Source organism: Microcebus murinus, chromosome 12 (assembly GCF_040939455.1).
Source record: "Microcebus murinus isolate Inina chromosome 12, M.murinus_Inina_mat1.0, whole genome shotgun sequence".
Classification (NCBI taxonomy): domain Eukaryota; kingdom Metazoa; phylum Chordata; class Mammalia; order Primates; family Cheirogaleidae; genus Microcebus; species Microcebus murinus.
Window position 1 is genome coordinate 71,995,569 of NC_134115.1, and position 18,447 is coordinate 72,014,015.

Genomic DNA, 18,447 nt, shown 5'->3' on the forward strand with positions numbered 1-18,447 from the left:
GAGTAGCTTGGTGTGGATAGAGCAGAGCTTACTTTTTTAAAAGAAAATGTTTTGTATTTCTATCACCAGATTTATTTAAAGTTATACTGATAATATCTGTGCTATTTAGGCATTTGACTACAAAATGTAAAAAAAAATTGTATGCCTCTCTGGCTTTGTCCAATAAATATACCTTCTAGAATATTTTAAAATATTTATTAGAAGATTGGGGTAAAATAAATGGTCAAATAATCTATGTCAAAAATTGCATTTTTGAATTTTTTAATGGGGCACTTATCTATATTTTACACATATTTTTAAAAGGCAGTAGTTTGGGCTAAAAGTACATGAGCTTTGAAGTCATTTTATCTTACTGTGTGAACTAAACTAATCATGTATTACAAATCTTATGTGGGATACTTCAACAGCCAGTTTTGAAAGAGGCCAATAGTTATGGCTATGTTAATCAGAAACAATATGGAAAGGCCTCTCAGTCTATTATCCGTTTTCCTATGATGCATAGGCAGACATATACAATTCCACCAACATGGACCCTACTGGGCCACAGGCTAACAGTGCCACAGGGCATTCCCAGCCAGCTGGAACTATTGGCAGGACAGGGTCATTGAGGCAAGAATACCTTTTAGAAGTCTTCTTATGCTAAGGTCAAATCATAATTTTACCAGATTATCCATAGCTGGGGGTAGATTCTCTCAAGATAGCATTATTAATGTATTAATGATATATAAAAAATACTCCACAGAGCTTTACTGCTTTACTACCTTCAAAGAGTTTTCACATACGTTATCTCAGGTGTGATTTAGTATGCCTCTTAGATAGAGCTTCCTATTCTACTGCCTCTGTTCATAAAAATGTATTCTATTACTTGTATTACATATATTTATGGTTTAGATATATATATATATAGTGAAATAATTACTACAGACAAGCAAATTAACATATCTATGTCCTCACATACTTACCACTAACTCAGAAAAACAGAACACAAACAGAGCTACTTCTCCAATTCCTTCATGTACCTGTGCCTGAGCGACTTGGAGAAAACAGTATATTTACTATAAATACCAGGTAGAGTCACCTTAGTTAAGCACTCAGTTTTGCTTAGACATACCTTGGTTCAAAGCTCACAATATCAATATGAACTCATCCCTTTGATCTTTCAAACCTGAGGGGCAAAGGGATCAGAATGGAGGGCAGAGATTTTTTTTTATTTTTAGACCATCAAAAATACTAAACTGTTGGTCAGGATGATCCATGAAGAAAGAAAAACAAATTCAAAGTATGACTAACAAGGCCTGCTGTGCATGAGTCACAAACTGAATCCAACAAGACCTCTGGAAACAGGAGGAAAAGCATTTAGGAGGCACATCGTAATCAAGCCCTGAGCCTCTCTTCGCTGAACTATTTCGACACCTGGATGAAGTCCAGGAGAAGAGAGATCAGGCTGTTTAAAATTGCTTTCTTTTTTCCTACTAAGGATGTTTTCAGTGACCTTGAGGAGGTGTTTAGGAATGACTTTCTTAGGTGTGAACATGAAAATAGTGGAGTTTAAGCAACATTGAGGGGTTACTTGTTTCTAAGTTGTCTACAAGGCATTGCACAGTCCTCCCTTTTTATATTAAGCATATGTATGTTTATTATTTTCTTTTTATTTTATTTTAAAAAATTAAGGGGGAACCAATGGTTTTCTTATATGGATACCTTGTATAATACTTACATAGGGGCTTTTAGTGTGCCTGTCAACATAATAGGGTTCATTGTACCCAGGAGTTTTACCCCTTCCTGTCCCATCCCCCCTTTTTGTTCCCCAATGTCCTTTACATCTCTTTGTGCCCAGATGTGCCCCATCATTTAGCCCCTAATTATTAGTGCATACATGTGGTGTTTGTTTTTCCATTCCTGATGCTTCACTTAGGATAGTAGTCTCCAGTTCTATCCAACTTACTGCAAAGGACATTATTTCATTCTTTTTTGTGGCTGAGTAATATTGCATTTCTTAATGTACTCATGAATTGATGGGCACTTTGGTGATTCCACATCTTTGAGATTTTGAATTGTGCTATGATAAATATTCGAGTGCAGGTGTCTTTTTGATAAATGACTTCTTTTCTTCTGGGTAGATAACTAGTAGTGGAATTGCTAGATCAAATGGTAACTACATTTATTTGTTTGTGAAATCATCATACTGTTTTCTGTAGAGGTTGTACTAATTTGTAGTCCTACCAACAGTGTACAAGTATTCCTTTCTCTCTACATCCACACCAGCATCTATTGTTTTTTGACTTTTTAATAATGGTCATTCTAACAGGGGTGAGGTGGTATCTCATTGAGGTTTTAATTTGCATTTCCCTGATGATTAGTGATGATGTTGAACATTTTTTAATAATCTCACTGCTCGTTATTTGGTCTGTTCAGGATTTCTGTTTCTTCCTGATTCAGGCTTGTGTGTTTCCAGGAATTTATCCATTTCTTCTACATTTTCTAGTTGGTGCGTATAGAGGTTTTCATAGTACTCGTGGTTTATATTTTGTATTTCTCTGGTGTCGGCTGTAATGTCCCCTTTTTAATTTCTGATTGAGCTTATTTGAGTCCTCCTTCATCTATTCTGGTTAATGTGACTAGTGGTCTATCAATTTGTTTTATCTTTTCAAAGAACCAACTTTTTGTTTCATTGATCCTTTGGTTTTGTTTGTTTGTTTTTTGGTTCCCATTTCATTTAGTTCTGCTTTGAGCTTATTTTTTTTTCTTCTGTTGGGTTTGGGTTTGGTTTGTTCTTTTTTCTAGTTCCTTAAGATGTGACCTAAGGTTGTTAATGTGTTATCTTTCTCTCTTTTTAATGTAGGGATTTAAGGCTATGAACTTTTCCCTTACTGTATTCCATAGATTTTGAATGCTTGTGTCCCCTTTGTTGTTCAGTTAGAGGAATCTTTTGATTCCTATCTTAATTTCATCATTGACCCAAAGATCATTCAGCAGCAAGTTGCTTAATTTCCATGACTTTGTGAAGATTTGAGTGTTTCTCTTGGATTTGATTTCTAGTTTTATTTCACTATGATCTAAGAAAAGCTGAGAAAATAGTATGATTTTGAATTTTTTCAATTTGCTGAGACTTTTTTTGAGGTGTAAGATATTATCAATCTTGGAAAATGTCCCATGTGCTGATGAGAAGAATCAGTAGTTTTGGGGTAGAATGTTCTAAAAATGTCTGTGAGTTCCATTTGTTCTAGAGCCTCATTTAAGTCCAATATTTCTTTATTCATTTTCTGCTTTGATGATCTGTCCAATTCTATTAGTGGGATGTTGAAGTCCCCAGCAATTACTATGCTACTGTTTATTTTTTTGCTTAGATCAAGTAGACTTTGCTTTATGGATCTAGGAGCTCCTCTGTTAGGTACATACATATTTAAGATTGTTATGTCTTCTTGTTGAATTGCCCTTTTATCATTATATAATGGCCATCTTTGTCTATTTGTACTATTGTTGATGTAGTCTATTTTACCTAATATGAGAATGGCTATACCTGCTCACTCTTGGTTTCCATTTGTTTTTTCATCCCTTTACCTTGGGTCTGTGAGGATTCTTGTGAATTACATGGGTTTCTTGAAGACAGCATACAATTGGGTTGTGGTTTTTCATCCTTTCAGCCAGTATATGTCTTTTCAGTAGTGCATTAAAAGCATTCACATGAAGCGTTAGTATTGATATGTGGGATACTGTTCTGTTCATGATGTTGGATTATACGTCATTGTTTTGTTTTCCTTCTTGTACTATTGTTTTATAACAGCTGTTAGCTTTAACTTTCAGTTTGTTTTTACACTGGTGGCTATCTATTGTGTTGCTCCATGTATGATGCACTTTGGAGTATTTCCTGTAGGGCAGGCCTAGTATTGACAAATTTTCTTATTGTTTGATTGTCTGAAAAAAATCTTTATTTCTATATCCTTTAAGAAACTTACTTTTTCATGATATAAAATTCTTGGTTGGCAATTTTTCTGTTTAAGAAGACTACAGACTGGGCCCCAATGCCTCTGGCTTATAAGGTCTCTGCTTAAAAGTCTGATAGCAGCTTGATAGATTTTCCTTTTGTAGGTTACTTGTTGCTTTCATCTTGTAGCTTTTTGAATTTTCTCCTTCATTTTGACTTTGGCCAGGTTAATGGCATTGTGTCTTGGATATATCCTATTTGCTATGAATCTTCCTGGTGTTCAATGACTTTCTTGTGTCTGGGAATGTGAATCTCTGGTGATACCAGGAAAGTTTTCCTCAGCAATTCCCTTGAATATGTTTTCCATGCTTTTTGCTCTTTCTTTTTCTCCTTCAAGAATACCTATAATTCATATATTGGCTTGCTTCAGATAGTCTCATATTTCTCTGATTGGTTGTTCATTCTTTATTATTCTTTTTTCTGCATCTTTGACTAACTGCATTAGTTCAAAAGCCTGAGATTTTTTTCTTCTGTTTGGTCTAGCTTGTTGTTGAAGCTTTCTATTATATTTTGAAGTTCCCTCAATGACTCTGATTTCTTTGAGTTCTGTTATATCCTTTCTTATGTTGTCTTGCTCTTTTGCAACTTTTTTTTTCATTTATGTCCTGAAATATTATTTTTGGCTTCTCTGTGTTTGTTTTCAACTTTCTTTTCAATGCCATTCTTATTTGCCATCCATATTCTGAATTCCATTCCTGATATTTTGACAATTTCCTTTTGGTTGTGGTATGTTGCTGTAGATCATTTTGGGGTTTTGTAGATCATTTTGTAGATCTTTTGGGGGTGCCTAACTAGCTTGTTTTTTTCATGTTGCCAGAGTTCCGTTGCTGGATTTTTCTCATCTGAATCCTGCTCTGTCAGCACAGAACTGATAGGTTTGTGACATATCTGTTCTCCTTTGCTGGGAACTCTCCTACTTAGAAGAAGGAGAGGTCCCTAGATGGCACCTTTTTGACCTATTTAGGAAGATTGATCTGGCAAAGGAAACCACAATGTGCAAGAAATTTACAAGTTTCTACTCATTAATTCCAAAACACATCACAAGGCTAATCTAGATTCAAAGTGTGGAGAAAGATATTATCTCTTGAGGGAAGAGCTAGAAAGTCACATTGCAAGGACATGGACATAGGGAGGGAAAATTGGGGGGCTATTTTTGTAACCTACCACATGCCTTTGGATCATAATCTCAATGCTTTTCCCTTCAACTCTTCTGATGCAGTATATTAAGAAATCCTTGACCAGTTTTATCTTTAATTTTCCCCTACTCCATCAGGTTTCTTCTGGATCCATTCAAGAGAGTGTGAAAGACCGGGTGATTGACTCAAGATTGCAGCTGTTTATCACCAAGCCAGGACTCTACACATGCATAGCTACTAATAAGCATGGAGAGAAATTCAGTACCTCAAAGGCTGCAGCCACCATCAGTATATCAGGTATGATGGCCTTCACAATTGCAGTGTCCCAGGAGAGGAGATAGTTGCCACTATTCTACAACTGCCGGCATTGGGAAAAAATCTCCCTTTTCTTTTACATATTACCTTGGTCCCCTTTGGGCTATTTCCTTCTCCATGGGAACACTCCACAGGTGACCTAGATATAGATTTTGGCTGATTTGTTGCCTCAAAAACTAAATCCTCAAATACCTGCCCAAGTGATGGATAACACCTTCCAGGAGCTCATTTCTTTCTTTACTCTTTTCTCCCTCCTTCCCTCCCTCCCTTTCTTCCTTCCTTCCTCCCTTCCTTTTTTCCTTCCTTCTTTCTTTCTTCTTTCTTTTATTTCCTTTCCCTTCCCCTCTCCCCTTTCTTTCTTTCTCTGAGTTAATAAAACTCTCCAAGGCTCTCAAGCAGTAAGTGGCAGACATTTAACATGGTTGTGCCAATTTCTGCATGGCTATTTCTTGAAGGCACTTTAACCAAGAGCCTGACCCCCATGGTCCTTCCCTCTCCTGTGTCATGCAGGCAACAGCAGGACTTACAGGTGTTTTCAAGGGAAAAGGCTGACACAAGGATTTCTAGGATATTTGCGTTGAGTTCTAAAGGTTTATTTTTAAATTTTAAATGTCCCAAAGGCTTCTGAGAACATTAGTGGAATTCCTAGAGATGGAAATAATCCCTGTATCAGGAAATGCCAGGCGTGTTATATTCACAGTGTGCCTACTGCCCAAGGGTCGGCAGAGAGGTGTTTGTCCTCACATGTAAGGTGAGCACTGGTAGAGCCTGTGCCCAGGGACAGCTCCCTAGAGCCTTCTGTTTTTTATTACAGTGCCACTTCTTTGATCTTCCCTGCTGGGGAACTCTCCAGTAATGTCTGTGATTTTTTAATATGGGTGAATAGAAGCCACGGAGAAATCTATAGAGAGCACTGGATAAGGCTGGGCCTCTGGTGCATGCCCATGGAGGAAAGAGAGGACTGAAAAATTAAGGCTCCCTCTTCATTCTTGTCTAGGAAATATCTGCCTACAGTGTCAGGGACATCAGAATCGTAGTGTAGCACAATATTGAAGTCAAGTGATGAAATGAGAGTTGTGATTCAAAAACTGAGAAATAAAAAAGAAAAAGACTAAAAGAGTCTAGAGTGGATATGATCAATTAGAAACCTGTCTATTAGTTGGAAAATTGCTGCACATCTAGTATTATTCCCTGTCCTAATTCATAAAAACCTACAAGACCCTTTTGTTCAACCCTTGGTCTGTTTTTCTAGTTGGTTCTATTAGGGGACCTGACCCTCCCCAACTTTTCCCAAAATTTACCCAGACAGATCTAATGAGGGTGTCTTATGAGTATAATTGTATAAGACCTCTGAACCCCCGTGAGATATTTCACATTTTCTCTTCCTCTCTTTGCCCTGTTCTTGTCATTAGACCTGCTAAATGCTTCCCAAAGGTCCCCCATAATCATGGAGGAAACTACTTCCCAACCCTACAGTGTTCTCTGGGTCAGGGAAGTGAGGCCACTTTGGTGAAACTTTAATTTAGGATCATTTCAAAGAAGCATGGTCTTTTGCTCCCTAGATCTCTCAGAGCTTGGGTGAGGCATCTGCTTTTTCCATTTCTGCTTCTAGCCCATACCTCCTTTGTCCTCGGATGAAGCTAGCCAGAGGTCCACAGCTTCAAGTCAGGCATGGTGTCACCCTTGCTACTCTAGCAGTGCTTCCTTCCCCCAAACTCTGTTGTCTCATTTAGCCATCCCCATCCTCCCTAGTGTTCTAGTAGTGCTCACTAGTGTGACCACTAGCACCCCTAATAAGCATCAGCCCCCCCATCACATTCCTGGTGTTTCCCTTTGAAGCATTTACTCCATCTGTTTATTTACTCTTCCCAGCAGGAAAACTGGAAATGGAAAAATCTGGTCTAGTGCTTAGGATTATGTCTAATGATATTTCTAGTGTTTGAAGGACAACAAAAAATAAAGATCAACCTTCATTTCTCCAAAACCCTTCCATGGGTCTGCCCAAAGCCTTATGCATTGAGAAATGTGATATACTTATTTCTGACTCATTTACATTTGCTGTTAGTCATCAAAAAGAGTAAAAAAAAACCCTTTTTGAACCTCTCCCTATAAACCAGGAAGTTGATTTCCCCTCTACTCCCAACCCCAAAAGGTTCAAGTTGCAATTTAAACTCACCAGGATGCCTGGTATTTGGCAAGATGCCTTCTCTTTGTCATCCTGGTAACATAGCAGGAGCACATGGTTTGATTTACCAGTCAGTGCTTCAGCCACTATAGGTAGACAGCATTCTTGTCAACAAAACAGATGCCATCCCTGGCATGTCATGGTGGCTTTATCTGGTTTTAAATTAATTAAAAGTGTTTTGTTTTTGTTTTTAATAAAATGGAAAGGAATAAATGAGTAGCAGCCAGTGACCACATTAAATTGTTACCAGATGTTCTGCACTTAGGCATAAAAGGTAAGAGTGTTTTTACAATCAGGCACCTTTCTTACATTATAGCAGTTATACATTTCAGAAGAGGGCCAAAGTTTTACTGACTTTTCTAGATCATTTTAAAGATACTACGAATATTTGTGATATTAGACATTTTTTTGCATTTTAAAAATTCTAGTTTTGAAGTAAGAGCACTTTATAATTGCAAGTTTCTTGGAGCCCTTTCTCATCTCCTAGCCACACCTCCCCCCAAAAAGAAAAGAAAATACAAGTGGAGAAATTACCTGTTTAAGATTATCTCCTCCCAAGTAGTATGGCTGGATTCTCTTTGGCATTATTCATCTCCATGATATTGAATCCTCCTTTTATGTATTAAAATGAGGGCTCTTTCATATACATAACCTGGGGCCCCTTGTGTTTCAGTAGGTCTCCCTGCTCAGCTGCCATTAGAAGTTGCCTTTACTTCAAATTATGTGCCATTTTCTGTGGAAGAATTTCCTTTTGTCTCCCTTCCATCTGTTCTATCTGCACAGTAGCAAAATGTCCATGAAGTGTGGAGCACATGGGTGCTTCTTTTTTGAGTTCAGCAGTGACATAGAGCTCTGTTCATCCCATGTCATATCCTTTGGTCATTTTAACAGTTAAGGGATCCCTGCAGGCCTCTTTCCCAGATCACTAAAATTTAAATTATAACTCAAATTTGTAACTTGTGGGCATCATTGGCATCATTTCTTAGATGATCAAAATGATAATCCTATAGCCCAACCTCCTTATCTCGACAAAAGACAGCAAGAACCTACTAGATTGTTTTCAGAGTGGAAATAGGTATAAAAATCTATGATGTTGAGTTAGCCATTGACCAGTGACTTTTCTGGCAGCTGGAGTCCTACAAATCTTGGACACCTCTTAGTGTGTTCTTCATAGTCATTCAAGTCTGTCAGTTCTTATTTGTGAACATAGTTGGGAAAGTATCACAAAGGAATACATCCAGCTTTTCTTGCTGCTAGAAGGATGTGGCCTTCTATCCCTAAGCAAAGTGACTCATGTGGGGAGGGACAACATTTTGGAGCTCATTTTCTGCAAAAATCCTGCTCTATATCAAAAGTTTGTTTTCAAAGTCCATTGTAGATTTCAGAACAACTTCAAATGACTCACAAATTAAATAGGAACCAGAGAGATTACCAGTGTATATTGAACCGTATAAATTTGACAGGTACACAGAGAAAATGGTGTTTTCTCCAGCCATTGGGGACTGAGGGATTATGCTTTCTCCTCATCCCTCTGGGAAGCAAATCCTTTACAAGTTTTTAGGCAGACTTCATAATTTCTAGGTATTGTTGAGAGATTAAAAACTACAATCTGATCTAGTTTAAAATTCCATTCTCGGCCGGACACAGTGGCTCATTCCTGTAATCCTAGCCCTTTGGGAGGCCGAGGTGGGCGGATCACTCAAGGTCAGTAGTTCAAAACCAGCCTGAGCAAGAGCAAGACCCCGTCTCTACTAAAAATAGAAATAAATTAATTGGCCAACTAAAAATATGTAGAAAAAATTAGCCGGGCAAGGCCTGTAGTCCCAGCTACTCAGTAGGCTGAGTCAGAAGGATTGCTTGAACCCGGGAATTTGAGATTGCTGTGAGCGAGGCTGACACCATGGCACTCTAGCCCGGGCAACAGAGTGAGACTCTGTCTCAAGAAAAAAACAAACTCCATTCTCTTATATAATTTAAACCTCATCTGCTTCCCTCTTCCACAGCCAGCCAGTTATTCATTCAGCAACGTGGAGAGTAGATGAAATGTGGCCTGTTGCTGCTGTATACCCTCCCCTTCCTCTTCTCTAATTTTTCTGGCATGCCTCAGGAGAAGAGGATTTACAGGGAAGGGAGCAAATGTCTTTTCCTGAATAGGAGATGTTTTAGCCCTCTGATTACAAAGTACATTCCCAGTGCCAGTGCTATATGTATGTATGCATATATGTGTGTGTGTGTGAATTTATTTAATCCCCACAATTCAATGAGATGGGTACTTTTATTATCCCCATTTTACAGATGAGGAAACTGAAGCTCAAAGAGGTGTCCAAGCTCATATAGCTAGTAAATGGCAGAGCCAGTATTAAAAAACAGCAGGTGCAGTGGTTGGGCTTTTAATGCCTTGATGGGTTAGTCACACCCCTGTGTTGTAGGCATCTGACTGCTGACTCTGTCACAGGACATACACATTCTTTGGAGAGTCTTTCAAGAGGCCTCTGCATTGCACAGTGCCCTGATGTGAGAGATACTCTTTACTAGCTCAGCCTCTCATAATCCCCAGCTCGTTGAATAAAAGGTCCATAAAGATTTTAAAATGTCACATACTCAAGGTTACAATAGTCACCAACTCTTGCAAATTTGAAAGGGAATGATTCGAAATGCAAACTCATTCTATTTCAAGAAGATTGACTTCTCAGAAGAATTCATTTTAAAGTCCTTAAAATTGTCAAAAGAAAAACATCCAAATGGATCTAAAACCTTCAAAAACAATTAGACCTCAATATTAACAGAAATTCTAATACAGCAAATTGGTTTTAGACGAAGTACATATTTGAATTTTTACTTTTATAAATGAGGGCAAGGAGAGGACAAGGAGGAAGCAACCATAAAGCGATTGGTAAAGAATGTGAAGTTTTTTAAGTTTGTTATGCAAAAAAAGATGGAATAATTCAGAAGTGCTGGTTGTATCACACCCTTGCAAGGGCCCTCGTGCCTTGGGAGAGTCCGAGTTGGGGCCCTTTGTGCTGGAAGTCACATAAACTCTCCAGAGCAGAGATGCAGTCTCCTCAGAGCCCTAAATTTTTACCTCTGGGCACATCTGGCTGCACAATTTGCAGGGCTGTGTGCAAAATGAAGATGCGGGGCCCCTTGTTCAAAAGATACTAAGGATTTCATGACAGTGACAGCTGAGCATTACACTAAGCATGGGGCCCTTCTGAGTGTGGGACCCCATGTAATAAAGAGGTTACACACCCACCAGGACTATGAGGGTGGGCAGTCGTCCACCCACCCCTTTCTCCTCCGCTCCTCTCTTAGCCTCCACATCTTGCTTTCTTACTGCGAAGTCCCTGGTGGCCGATGGAGGGAAATTCTGAGCTGAGAGGTGGCCTTGGCTGATGGTGCCAGTGGCTAACTCAGTTTGAAAGGTATTCTCTTAATCTCTGAATCTGCCTGCGAATTCAGTAGCTAGCCTCCTAGGTGAAGCAGAGAACTTTTCAGAAACTTCAAGATTAGTGATGTCACAACTCTGTCTTCCAAATCGTAAGATGAAAATGTACTAACTTTCTTTTCTTTTCCCCTTTAATTTGATTTCCTGTGGGAACTTCCTTTCCTGTTAATAGAATGGAGGTAAGAAATGGTTATGATACCAATGTTTTCATTATGGGTTTTTTTTTAATTTGACATGCCATTTATTGAGTGTCTACTACTTGCTGAGCACTATATAATCATAACTTTCTAATTTCTAATCATTTTGGTACTCTTACAAGATGATGAGGGTGAGGATAAAGACAGATAACATCTACTGAATACTTACTATGTATCAGGCACTGTGCTAAGAGCTTTACATGCATTACTTAAATTTATCCTCAAGACATCCCTATGAAATAGAAAAGAAACTAAGAGTCACTTTGAACTGGAGAGTTCAAGTGGCTTACACAGCTAGTGAAAGATGGAGTAGGAAACATAAACTCCCAAGCTTCCCCTCATAGCTCTATCCTATAGATAAGAAAGTATCACCTTGTAATATAACATTTTGCAATATATAGCATTATATTTGCAGGACTCATTTACATTGACTTTCATAAAAACTCTGAAATGTGATAACTATTTCTAATTTTAACTGATGTATGCACAAATAAAATGTAAAATATTTATATATTTTAATATAATTAATTTTCAAATTATTTTAAATTAAAAATTTTTTCTTTACAGCACTATTTTGATATACTAAGTATTAATTTTAATCAGAAGAAACACAAGAGGATTTTCAGAGGAGGTCATGTCTTTCTTGTTAGGACATTGGGTCTAGCATTTCAGAAAAATGATACTTGATCTGTGTCTTAGAGCAGGGGCTGGCAACCCGCTGCTGCGTAGGGCCGGATATTAAATATATTTAGCCTGTGGGCCATACAGTCCCTGTTGCAAAGGCTCAACTCTGCTGTTTTAGTGCAAAAGCAGCCATAGACACGTGTAAACAGGTGAACATGAATCTGTTCAATAAAACTTTACTTAAGGACATTGAAATTCGAACTTCATGTAGTTTTCACCTGTCATTAATTCTTCTTTTGATTTTTAAGGTACTATTCTTAGCATGCAGGCTGTGTATAAAAACAGCCATCAGAATACAAAATTTCAGTTAGCAGGAATATGTTCAAGAGATCTATGGTACAACATGTGGACTACGGTAAATAACAATGTATTTTATTCTAGAAAGTCACTAAGAGAGTAGATTTAAAGTGTTTGCACCACACAAAAAAATGATAAATATGTGAGGTAATGTATATGTTAATCAGGTAAATTTAGTCATTCCATAATGTATACATATTTCAAAACCATGTACAGGATAAAATATATATAGTTTGTCAATTAAAAATGTTTTAAATAATATCATATGGATATACATGTATTGCTCTGAAAGACAGTGAAAATCATGGTACACATTGTATGAAAATTTAAACTACTTTTAAGTAAACATGATAGTGATTTGTCATAATTGACCACATTCCAATGTTTGGATATAATATCAAAAATCCTAAAGTTCATTTTTATATGTAAATATTGCTTTAAGAATTTTTTACTGACAATTTTAGGAACTAATGGCTCAGGAGAGTAAAGTTTATCTAAATTTAAATTAATAAAAGTGTCATTTAATAAAAACTTAAAAAAACACAAAAAACCAGCAGGCCAAGTTTGTCCTGTGGATTATATTTGCTGACCTTTGCCTTAGAGAATGAATTATCTACAAAGACACTAGTCATGAAAGAATACAAACAGTTCCAGTTTGCTTTGGAGGTTGGAAGTGGCATAAAACCTCAGTCATCTCCTTTATTGGGAAAGTTCAAGGGGAGTTAAGGCAGTTTGCTATATAAGGGAAGAAGATTTGTCTATACCACAGGTACAGCTACCAAATGTGCCCTTACTAGGGAGGGAGGGAAGTAAGGTGTGGAGTTTCCACTAGGGGTTGTCATAACACAGGCATGCCATGGCTGCTCATGTGCTGTGCCCTTGGACAAAGTATTATGTGTTCAAAGGAAGTAGATGTCTCCCTCGTAGAAAGTGGGAGATAACATTTAAAACTGTTCTATTGAATCTGATTCATACGTAGGAATAAGAGGCATAGTGAGAATCCTTTAAATAGTCCATTTGACCAAATAGAGTCGTCTGCTATAAAAGAAGTTAAAGGGACATTTGGGATCAAATATCCATTGTTGCCTCTAAAAAAAGGAACTTTACATAAAGGGACGTCAATCAGGTTTACATTGTCAGGAGGCAAGAGAGGGACTGGCTCCATGTGCAATATTAACTAGCATTTTTAGGACATAGTCTGGCAGTTCATTCCAAAATAACTAGCATTCTATGAAGGGATCCCTGTGACCTCTGCCCTACTGTTCAAATGAACAACAAACAGAACCAGCTGCTTCCAGTGTTGCCCCATCAGCAGTCCCAAGAACTGCAGAGTCCCAAAGAAACAACTTGAGCAGGACATGGAGGGGTCTTGTCACTTGCGAAAAACAGAAGGCAGCAATGGAAATTATTTGCATTCATCTTGTTCCCCAGTTCTTGCTGTGAGCTCCTTTTAAAAACTTATATTCAGGGATTTGAGGAACAATACGGCCAATATGTCTCCATGTCTTGCATCTAAAATTTGATCACTGTGTAAAATTTGAGATTATAAATAGCTGCAAAAGAGGAGAGTAAAAGGAAAGGGAAGTGGTTGAAACATGGAGACTGTGACTAGGCAGTTGATAGATAAACAGATATATAGATACAGATAAGTAAATATAGATATATGGTCTTATATAGCCCCTGTGGATCTAATTCAAGCATAGATATGCTACCAAAGCCAGGTCCTTAATGTTCCCAGGGATGTAATAGAGATGTAGAAAATTAATAATAATCACACTTTGTATGGTTTTTCTCAGCATGTAAAGGGTTTCCACAGGCTAGTGGTTATCAGGCTCTTTAAAAGAAAAACCAAAATTAAAACCAAGATCTTCTAATTTGTATTCAAAACCTTTCTCTTTTTTTCTTTTTTTATATTTCCTTTTGCATGATATACCTAATGCTCAAAAGTTTTTAAGAAATCAATTCCTATTCAAAAAAATGTTCTAATTTCTATTTGAAACCTATTCTCCTTTTTTGTTTTTTCTTTTTTCTTTTGCATTATATACCTAATGCTCAAAAGTTCTTTTAAAAAATCAATACTATTAAGCCACACTGAGGTTGTTCTAAAGATTTTCTAGGGTTTTTATTAAAAGAAGCAGCAGAAATTCAGACAGATAGACAGATTAATTGTTAGTGATTGTTAATAATCCTTATTTCTGAAACTTTTTTTGTTTTTTTTTTTGAGACAGACAGACTCTTTCACCCAGTTTGGAGTGCAGAGGCACAATCATAGCTCACTGCAGCCTCCAACCTCTGGGCTCAAGCAATCTGATCCTCCTGCCTCAACCTCCCAAGTAGCTAGGACTACATTTTTGTTATGTTTTATTGAGACAGGGTCTCGCTATGTCACCCAGGTTGGTCTTGAACTCTTGGGCTAAGCAATCCACCTCAGTCCCCAAAATGTTGAGATTACAGGTGTGAGTCACTATGCCTAGTCTTTGAAGCTATTTTCATGAACTTTTCCTTTATATACTTTTCCTTACTTTCCAATTTTTTTAAAAAAATGTATTTTGCTTGTGTAATTAAGGGAAACATCATGAATGTGTTTTATTTTTTAAAAATACTCATGGAAAATGAACAACAGCATCATTCAATAGTTAACATATGGCAACAATGGAACCTAGAGGAATAATTCTCAGCTCAGAGACACTGTGGGAAATATTTAACGTTTACATGATGCAGTTTTTTCCTAAGTGAAAAGGGTTACACATGCTCTTATTCATCTTCCCTTTAGACCGAGATATTATATCAATATATGAGACCACCTGATAAACCAGTTTGAGCTGTTTATGGTTATTATTCAGTTTATTAAAGCGCAGTGTAGGGTGGGGAGGGAGTGATCTTTCCTCCCTAGCATAAGGGTTACAGCCCACACCCATATAACAAGGACGTCTAGGTTAACAAAAGCATAACAAATTTATTTGACCATAGTTTTACATGACACAGGAGCCTTCAGAATGAAGACTCAGAGATACAGGGAAAACTATTCATTTTTATCCTTAGATTCAATGCAGCATGGACAGCTGTGTAGAAATATGATTATACAGAATGGGACAGATTAGATTTAAATTAGATTATGATCTAATCTAACAAACTGAGTAGGGACACCCAGCAAGTCCTGTCTGTCCAGATTTTTCTTGGCCTTTCTGTGCAGCATTCCTTTCTCCATAGTATGGAGTTAGGACCCTTCTGGAACAAGGATCTTAATGTCTTTACGGCCTGTAGTTACACAGAAAAAGGGGGAGGTTAGAGTAATATTTTTAGGTTTTATGGCTGGCTTTGGGGAAAAGAAGTTCTGGTTTCTATGACCGGTATGGGGGAGGAGGGATTCTAGTATCTATGGCTAGCTTCAGGGAAGAAGAAGGGGGAGAGAGATTTTGTTTCTCAGGCTGCTGCTTAGGCCTTCACTTTGGGGTATCATTTTCTGAGCCCCAACAACAGGATCCTTCTTTCTAACTTCCTAAGCGTCATCATAGAGTGGGTTCCTTGCAAGTCTGCATCATAAGTTATTTCTTTAACTTGCACAAGTTTTCATGAAGTTTTGAATTTTCTTATTCATTATTTTAAAAATTCACAATGAACAAAGTGATCCCATAAAAATCATATTGGCTCATTAGTAAAAGGTAAGTATGAGTTAAAGATTCTATATCACAAAATATTATTTAAAAGTATAGCTATTATGTTCTTAAATTTTCATTGTTTTACCTAAAGCATTATATCTCATTCTAATGGATTCACTTTGAAGACCAATCCATGAAGATTTGTAATTAAAGTCTCAATTTTTTGACATTCAAATGGGGTCTCTAAATTCCTCTCAAATTCCAATTTAATTTTCTTCCTCAAAATTCTTTATCTAAAGATAATAATTACTCGAGGGGGGAGGGGGGCATAGGCAATATAAGTAACCTTAACACTTGTATCCCCATAATACGCTAAAATAAAAAATAAAAATATAAAAAATATATATACAAAAAAAATAAAGATAATGAAATGCTAAATTCCAACCACTATACAAATATAAATGAGAACACAACTTAAGAGTTTTCTGTCATTGTTAACAATATAGATCTGATGGTAGCCGTATGAATATATTGAGACCATCACAGTGCCTACACATAATAAGTTCTCAATAAATGTTTTCCAGGTGAGTATATGAGTTATAATCCCCAGGATTGCATTAAGGGGGCAAGTGGGTGTGTGAAAAGACTACTAGCAGCATTTTCCATTTTTCTAATTGTCTCTCGTTGTTATAGCAGATAAGCTTTTAATCTTATTTTTGTGCTAGCATAATAGAATTCCCAGGCTTTCCCCCCACATATATTACCCATTAACAGATAATAATCTGAGTTAAGAATACTTACTTACATCACTCTGCAGAACAGGGCAATTGAGCAAAGAGTGACCAGTTGACTTTTCCCAAGACATGCGATGGGAAGATAGCAAAGCTGAAGATGCTACTTAGCTCCTGGAAGCTAAATCTCATGCATCTCCCCCCTACATGACTTTGTCTTTAATGGACTTCTAGGTATGAGTGAGAGAATCTGAGTATGGGAGGTATTGCAAAGATGTATGTGTGCTATAAAATTCAGGTACTTAACTATCATAACACATAAATGAACTATGTTCCTAAAGCTGCAAGCTTTTCAGATCAGATTGTTAACATGCTCAGTTATCTGTTAACTATCATGATAAATATGTTTTTCAGATGCACTTCTGAAAAAAACCTCAGCTTATTTGCAAGAAGCATGTGAGGTGGTTTAGTTAAGAGTAGTCAGATTCTATTTATAATATGAATTTTAAAAACCCACAAATATATTCAGTTCTTGATCATTCCCAAAGCTTTCCATATCCATTGTCACATTTGGTCTTCATAGTAGCCCTCTGGAGGAGATAGAGATGATATAATCGCAGCTGGAAATGAAGACAATATTCAGATAGAGCATTTCAACCCATTTGCTAGTATAATTTTCTCTTATTTCTGTCATGCAGATGTGGAAACCAAAAAAATGAAAAATGCAGAATGAATGCCAAGAATTAGCATGTGATTGGGAACGTTGTTTGTTGCTTCTTTCAGTAAACCACAGAAAAATAACAAAGGCTACTGTGCCCAGTACAGAGGGGAGGTGTGTAATGCAGTCCTGGCAAGAGATGCTCTTGTTTTTTTCAACACCTCCTACGTGGACCCTGAGGAGGCCCAAGAGTTACTGGTCCACACTGCTTGGAATGAACTGAAAGCTGTGAGCCCGCTCTGCCGGCCAGCTGCCGAGGCTTTGCTGTGTAACCACATCTTCCAAGAGTGCAACCCTGGAGTGGTCCCTACTCCTACCCCCGTTTGCAGGTAAAATTCCAAAAATAAGTAAATGCGAAAATTCCATTTCTGTGTCTGCAAACAGGAAGAGGTTTCAAAAGAGGAAGTTGTCACGTGCAATAGTAAAGACAAAAGCTGACTTCCATCCAAAATAGGAGGAAGTCAGGCAAAATATCTACCATGTAAATCACTAATGATAACTTACAATACAAAGGCTCAAAACTTCTGGAAAATATCAAAACCAGTATAATATTCTATTACTCTTGCTATTTTTCACATTATTCATATTCCCGCTTTCTACCAAATAAAAAGAGAAATCCTAAAATAACACACACCTCATTATAAGCTAACATAGAGAAAATAAAGACTACACTTCAAGTGTTTTAGCAGCATTTGTCAATAAATGAGATTATGATAAACATTTAGAATATTATTTTAAAGTAAGTACCTTGCATCCTATATTCTGAGTTCTGACATGGTTGCCTCATTTGGGCAGGGGGAGTAGACTTTAAATAGATATTTCTTTAAAAAGCCCATATTCTTTAAACATTGAAATTCATAAATGCATGTTCATAGAATTATCTTTGTGTTTATTTACTTCTTTTGTAGAAGAGACAGAAATCAGTCTGGCTTTTGAGCCAACTAGGACAAAGTTCAAATACTGTTACTTCTGCTTTCTAGATTTATGTGTTCTTGCCTAAGCTTTAGTTTCCCCATCTGCACAATAGAGTTGAGAGGACTAAAGGATAAATTGTACCATGGATTATATTAGAAGCTAGATAGATGTTGTTCTTCTTAAATTTTCTTTTGAAAATTTGAAAGCTACCAACAGCATATTTCCACTTCTTTTTTGATA

The 18,447-nt window shown here is 37.1% G+C and overlaps 1 protein-coding gene across 3 annotated transcripts in view; it reads left to right on the plus strand.

Moving 5' to 3' along the window:
- The window catches only part of MUSK (muscle associated receptor tyrosine kinase), a 103,147-nt gene that overhangs the window by 57,239 nt on the left and 27,461 nt on the right, over positions 1-18,447 (plus strand). For all 3 annotated transcript variants that reach the window (XM_012736737.3, XM_012736738.3, XM_012736739.3), the window contains 3 exons: positions 5,259-5,418; positions 11,239-11,245; positions 17,358-17,621. In XM_012736737.3, the coding sequence (XP_012592191.1) occupies positions 5,259-5,418; positions 11,239-11,245; positions 17,358-17,621 (431 nt within the window). The remainder of the gene's footprint in view (positions 1-5,258; positions 5,419-11,238; positions 11,246-17,357; positions 17,622-18,447) is intronic.